This window comes from Chenopodium quinoa, unplaced genomic scaffold, assembly GCF_001683475.1.
Source record: "Chenopodium quinoa cultivar QQ74 unplaced genomic scaffold, ASM168347v1, whole genome shotgun sequence".
Taxonomy (NCBI): Eukaryota; Viridiplantae; Streptophyta; class Magnoliopsida; order Caryophyllales; family Amaranthaceae; genus Chenopodium; species Chenopodium quinoa.
In genome coordinates this window covers 2,229,633-2,236,561 of record NW_018743014.1, presented here as the reverse complement: position 1 = coordinate 2,236,561, position 6,929 = coordinate 2,229,633, and the positions used below count along the sequence as shown (strand labels likewise).

General features: G+C 34.7%; 1 protein-coding gene across 2 annotated transcripts; it reads right to left on the bottom strand.

Moving 5' to 3' along the window:
- Positions 1–1,165: 1,165 nt before the first annotated feature.
- On the bottom strand, positions 1,166–6,569 carry LOC110729905 (vacuolar protein sorting-associated protein 32 homolog 2-like). 2 transcript variants are annotated; one of them, XM_021909694.1, is made up of 7 exons: positions 6,318–6,569; positions 6,088–6,195; positions 4,563–4,662; positions 4,080–4,165; positions 3,750–3,841; positions 1,709–1,823; positions 1,166–1,580 (listed from the first exon to the last, which is right to left on the bottom strand). In XM_021909694.1, the coding sequence occupies exons 2-7, from the start codon at positions 6,181–6,183 to the stop codon at positions 1,395–1,397; spliced, it is 675 nt and encodes a 224-aa protein (XP_021765386.1). In that variant the 5' UTR covers positions 6,184–6,195; positions 6,318–6,569; the 3' UTR covers positions 1,166–1,394. The 2 variants fall into 2 exon arrangements, with proteins under 2 accessions (XP_021765386.1, XP_021765387.1); XM_021909695.1 differs by having other exon boundaries at positions 6,389–6,569.
- Between the last annotated feature and the right edge of the window lie 360 nt (positions 6,570–6,929).

Here is a 6,929-nt window from a genome sequence, read left to right as displayed (position 1 = left end):
ATATACTTTCAAAAAAACCCATAAATTAGAGAAATTAACATATTTTCCCAATTTCTTCTTGTTATTATTATTATTATTATTTCTTATAAAAAAAAATTCCAATTAGTATTATTAATATTTTTAAACGTAATTATAAATTTTTATTAAATTATTTTTAAACGTAATTAAAAAATAGTGGAGGAGAAAGTGATGAGAGGTTTTTTTTCTCCTCATTGCTGTGGTGAAAAAAACATTTGATGAGAGAAATTGTATGGGAGGAGTGAGAAAGTGGGTAGAGAGAGATTGAGAGGTTTTTTTTTTCCTCACTGCTGAGAATGGTGTAATTGATTTATTTATATCATTAACTTTATTTATATGGCGTAATTGATTTGCTGAAAACCGTCCATAATTGTACTGATCCAAATAAAATTGCAGTACACCGGATAAAATTGAATACTGCTCGAGTTAGCGTGAATTAAATTTGAAGCTATCTTCAGTATTTGACCAGAACTGGAAACCAGGACAACGAAATGCCGGATGCAAGTTGCAGTCTTGCAGATATGATATCCCAGCATATCTGACAGTCTGACATGGTCTGTTGACTAGCAGCTCTCAAGTCCAAGAATATCTTACTACAATGACTCCATTTTGTTCATGCTATGTCCACTGTTCATCTACTTTCATCTGGTTTGATCTAATCAGGTTTAATATGATTAAGTTAATCAAATACTAATCTTACTACTTGTACAATTCTAATCTAATGCTTAATGAATCCTCCACCTTCAAAGTATTTAGGTCTACTCTTCTAAATATAAATATTACAAATTACAATGAAATCAAAGATATTTAGTAATAAATAACGAAATAAAAGAACTAAAAGAAATACAGAGTACAATCTAAGCTAATTTGATATGATGAGGAGATCAGCTATCAAGCTATGACATAGACATTTTCTGAAATAAGTTGAATTATGCATTGCCTTAATTTGATTTAACTTAAATTATTTGAACTCATTTTTGTTATAGCTAAACTTGTTTTCCCCTAACATAAGTTAGAAACATAGTATATAAATTTCTTAAAATTATTCTCACAATAGTACTGTATAAATTATTTGCTAAACTTTTTTTACTTATTTTGTTTGAACTTGCATAAACCTATTTTATTTGAATTCAGTCAAAACGGATCCTATCACCAAACCAAACGTTATACAAACCACATTTTCTCACCAATGGAATAAATAATATTTGCATTTCTGTTAGCAAGAAAAATGAGGTCATATACATGACAACAAGAAGCTATCAACACTGGATTTTCAATATACCTCCATCAATCAATAAACCAATTTTAATCTTTTCCTTTTTCAGCCATTTTCTTTTCTGGCACGTGATTATAAACATAAAAAATATGAAGAGTGTTCAAAGCGTCATCTCTGCTTGTAATGCAGCAAGTTCATCTTCCTCAGAGTTCTTTTGAGGCGTCGGTCTTGGTGGATTGCCAGCTGGAACTTGAACTGGTGCCATAGGGGCAGATATAGCTGGCTGTAGAAGTTGTTCTTCCAACTCAGCTCCTTCAAGTTCTTCAAGCTCGGCTTCCAATTCATCCTTCACAAATAATTAAAAAAAAGGGGGTGTTGGTATATACTACGGAGTAAATGGGATACATCATTTGTTGAGCTATACCTTTTTTTCAAGTACTTTGTGTGATTAGAAAGACTAGAAAAATCCTTTACCTCATCAAAATCGGCTACACCACCAATAGGTGAAGCTAGTGCCTCCTGTATCTGTCTCAAATTATCGGTCTGCTCATTGATCTCATCCATTGTCTTGTCCACATCATCAATGTTCCTGCAATATAAGATGAGCAACTTCCTCACAACCACAACCACAACCACGCCGAAATTTAGAGATAAAAATTGCAGTTTCACCTAGAATTTCTTTTACTACTGCACCGAATCCCATAATCTGTTGCACCTACAGGAACTATGTCTTATAAAGGAAAGATCACTTTAATTTCAGTTGAAAGTCAATATATTGACTATGGAAAATCTTCTGACTTGGTTTGAGCTCATTTTGGACAATTTTAAAACTCGAATCTAAATCAAACTAGCTGAATTGATTATTTTTTAGATTAGACTCATTAGAGATGAGTATCCAAAAAATTAATCCAGACACTAATTGTTTTAGACAATGGCTCCTAGACCCCTTAGACATAATAGATCTAGAAATGGAAGCACAATATTTTAATCTAATAATTTGACAGTAACAAACTAACAATCCCTTTTTCAAGCCGAGACATTCCCTTAATCATCCAGCTTTTGCGGAAATGCTTGCCCCAAAGAGTTCATGGAGATAGATGCATCATACCAAATTCCACCCGACCTCAAACTTAAGTGAATTGATAAAATATGCAGAAATGCATCCTGATTAGGTTCAGTCTACTCTCTAAAAGGTACATCAAACCCAAAAGCCCAAAACGTCAATAGCCAGAAAAGGGTTTGAAATGATAACCACAAAATGCACAAAAACATTTATAGTGAAAATTACTGGATTAAGTGATTAACACATAAATGGGACAGCCAAGATACAGTAAACATATGTAAGTGCACCCACTCAGCTTGCTCAGAAAAATCAATCTCCACTGGCTGGCTAGAGACATAAGATTAATGTAATGACAGTAAGTAGTGTAACAAAAAAAAAAACCAGTCTCGTATTTCATGAAAACACTAGTACCTTAAATCCTACATTGCATCAAAGATCTAATCCAAGTGGGGGCTGAATTTAAGGAAGACTACAGCCTCTAATGTTCCAGGTTATATCAACAATCATCTTTATCTAAAATTTCTGCCTCTTTCTTTTGGAAAACGGGCTTGTTCGTCATAATCCAACCGCTTCGCACTTAAGTATAGTGCATATAAAACGATTCCAAAGTGAGGTTTAGAGACATTAGACCCACCCCAGGAAATAAAAATAAAGCTTAACTTTGTAAATATATATGAAAATAAGTTGGTGACACATGCTAGCTCTGACTAAGGTCAGATCAAATCCGGATGTGCGATGTGCCCACATAGTCAAACTCAACAGCCTGTGGTCTAAAGAGCCTCATTCACCACATAGCTGATAAAATCAGGGTCATGACGATAAAAATAGAATGGGACAAGCATGGCTATAGCAGATTGCAAAGAACAACTATTTATAGGTTCCTATCCAAACTCTTTTAGAGGGTGGGGTGAGGTGGGAGAGGGGAGAGGGAGGGAGGGGGGGGGGGGGGGGAGGGGGGAGAAGGGGATTTGAACTTAACAAATGAAATGCCTTATGTAGTTATATCCACCCAGTCCGGTCAAGGAAGCAGTTAGACACAAGCACCAGGCTGATTTAGATTGGCACACCTGGCTCTTCATACAAGGTGTGCCAATCAAAATCGAAGAGACCTAGGCCAATAACAGACTAGGCAAGTTCGAACTGAAGCTTCCCAATGTATGATTATACCTAAACCTAGTGAGATACTTATGGAATTGATTTCGAGCAGAACTAAACCTGTTTGTCACCACTTCTAAATCTAGGGCTATAAAATTCTTCTCAAAAGGGGTAGTTAAAACACCAAAGCTCTCACTTGTAAAGTTGAAATGACATTTCACAGGACATTTGTCCAATCACATTAACTTTTTGTTTGCGGCGGAATTGGTAGGGGCATCAGACTTCCTAATGAGTATATAATACGAGCAAACAGTTGGAGGAATGCTAGAATTCAAATTGAAGTAAGCTGGAACTTACGTTGCTTTCTGCATGGCCTTCATAGCACTAGCACCAGATCTTAAAGCGGCAACGGTCTCTGTTGTTGCCTTTGCAGAATCAAGCATTATAATCTGCAAGCCAATAAAGCAACAGAAAAATTCAAAATTATGAACTAGTCATAGCATGCAACTCAATGAAGCTATATGAACAATTAAAAAACAATCACCATATAGGACATGAGAACTGAAACCTTGAAATAGTACAAACATTTATACGCAACACAAACTTTTTGAAGAGTTGTACACAAAGCAGTGGAGAAAGAAGTAAACAAAGACTGAAAATAATAAGAGAATGTAGCTATGTACTAACCTGATCATGAATTCGTAGTTGAAAATTTCCAACCTGCTCTACTTGCTGTTCATATAACCTTTTCCTCTTTAAACATTGTATGGCAGCTTCACAGAAAAGAAGCAATGAAGTCAGACACAAAAAATGCACAGAGCCAAAGACCATCACAATCGAGGGCATGGATGCCCTGCTTTAGTCATTGCATAACCAATAGGTTGTGACCAAAATAAACATTACCAATCCATCCTAAAGTTCCAATTGCAAAGTTCAAAGACATAACGTTAATATCCTCAAATCTTAACTTAATCAGGACTGATCACAGGCCTAGAACTCTTAGAAACAAGAACCAATTCTATAAATGCTAGGCCTAAGTTTCAATGACAAACACCACGATCTAAATACAAGAGACAGCATTGCAACCATGTAACTAGAGAGAATTAAAATCAGTAGACTACATAGATAATATTTCAATCTTGAAAAGCACTGAAATTTCCAGGAACATACCTCGTTTATTCTTCGCTCTTGTGAACTCTTTTGCCTTTTCAACCTCTGCAGCAGCCCTTTTCATTAAAACCTGCTCTTTCTTCTCTAGCATCTTAAGTGTCTGCAGAGAATATGACAGTAAAAATTTAAAAAACAAAAATAGGAAAGGAGCAAGCAAAGATCAAAGTTTCAATACATGCTATACTAATTATATATATTTCAAAATTCAATAAGCCATGCAAGCAACGATGAGAAACAAACATATTCAGACAAAACCATCACAAACTTATTGCCTGTAACTTCGGAGGTAGCAAGATAATACTCTTTCAGATGTTTCAGTATAACATTTGTAGGAGGACTCCTAGACAAACAAAGAGATAAGGCAGCGCATAACACGTTGAATATTGTGATCAAATGAAAAGGATTATGTTCTCGCAGTCAGCTGCATGTTGCAGAAAGAGATAGAACTCCCTTCATTCCATAACAAACTCGTCACTTTACCACGAATCAAGAGTAATTGTTGAATTAAAATTTTTAAACACGTAAAAGTGTACGGAGACCCAAAAAATTATAATAAAGATAAATGAATGATGGGAAGAAAGTAAAAAAAAGAAAATAATACGAGTGTAAGAGCAAAGTTCTTTGTTTGGAAAGACTGGTGGTTCAAAACTTATGACACGAATCCTGCACAAATTAGAAGCTTGACCCTCTCATGGAACTTCCTCATCAACAACCTTCCATTAAACAATAGAGGCAAGAACGAACGTAGAGCAAAGTTCTTGGAGTATAGAAGACCCCACACCTTTATTTCACCTCTCTTCATAGCCCTTCCCATCCATAAAAACTCAAGAAGGCAAATGCAACAAGAAATAAAGTATAAAGCTATAACAATTAACAAAAAAGGTAGAAGCTTCTCCAGCAACTGTTTCTACGCAATTGAAGTGATCATAAGTCAACCAACAGCTCCATAAATGTTCTAAGATAAACGATTTTCAAATCAAAGTCAGCACGCTTGCATAATTTCACAATTTCAGCTTCGAGGGATAATCACAATTGACAATTCTACTACTCAAGCTAAGCAATGTGGTAATCGCAAGTCTACTTTTTAAGCTAAGCAATGTCACTTCATCCCGAATCCTCTCTTTAAAAAGAAGCATAGTCACAACACTACTACTCAAGCTACGAAATACCAGATAGCAACCGCCAACCGGCCGTGTCCCCTCGATCCAATACCTCCACAAGTAACAAACACAATTCAACCATACATTTCACAGGAACACAAAATTAGTTCCAAGATCATCCTCTCAAATCAGTTATAACCTCTTTAATAAATCTTTCAACATCATAAATTCAAAATCCCTTATTTCAACACATTACATCAGTTACATAACATTAGTTCCTTTCAAATTCATTGACAATAACATAGAGTATAAATTATTCCTATACAACATTGGATCAAACCAATTTCACCTTTTTTTTTTTCTGCATAAATTGACAATTAAATAGCTCATATATTACAAGAAAATTATAAATTGAAAAAACAAACCTCATCTAATTTCTCCAACGTTGACAAAGTACTCTCAGTATTAGCTGCCTCCCTCGATTTCGCACCAAAAAGCCTCGAAAACATACTTGACGACATTTTTTATTTCCCCTGAAAAAAATAAAAAACAGTAAATTAAGTTCCAAAGAACCCTAAAAAACATCAATGAACATTAAACCCTTACAAAATCAAGAAATTCAAAAAAATGACGATCAATTCAAAATTGAACAAACCTTAATCACCAGAAAAAAATTTGAGATTATTATCAATAATAAAAAAAAAATCGATTAATTAGATTACGAACAGAAAAATTGGTAGTAAGCGAAGATCGAGAAGAGAGAAAATTGGGATTTAGAGGACAGAGAAAGTGTTGTTCGTCTCGCCCTCTTGTGGGGGGGGACTTGAAAGTTTCTTCCTTTTGTTATCTTTCTCCGCTAATAAACTGCGTGATTTTTTTTTAATTTTTGTTTTTTTTTTTTATTTAAATTTTGTTGGTGATTTAATTTGGATTTATTTATTTAGGTGGGGAGTGTTAATGTGATATAACTTCATTAGGAAGTAAGAGGAGGTCGACCACAAGAGAGAGTCAATCAATATGGAATCATTGCCACCAACATAAAATAGTATCCAAACAATTGAGATGAGAAAATGGAAGAAACGGAAGATGGAAGGAAAGTTCTTGATCTTTGAATAGAAACAACATAAGTTATCTTCTTCCTTTGTGCTGGGTTACCGAACATCACTCGTACTATATATTTAGAAAACTAGTATATACTGAATACACCGTTGAAAAAGGTAGTATTTGATTTAGTGATAAAGAGGCTTATGATCACGAGGTCATAAAA

Coding starts and splice junctions, on each gene's coding strand:
- LOC110729905 (XM_021909694.1), bottom strand. CDS start 6,183: ATGTCGTCAAGTATGTTTTCGAGGCTTTTTGGTGCGAAATCGAGGGAG. Junction 4,166..4,562: donor AAGAGCGAAGAATAAACGAG/GTATGTTCCTGG, acceptor TTTTCTGTGAAG/CTGCCATACAATGTTTAAAG. Junction 1,824..3,749: donor AAGGCCATGCAGAAAGCAAC/GTAAGTTCCAGC, acceptor CTTATATTGCAG/GAACATTGATGATGTGGACA.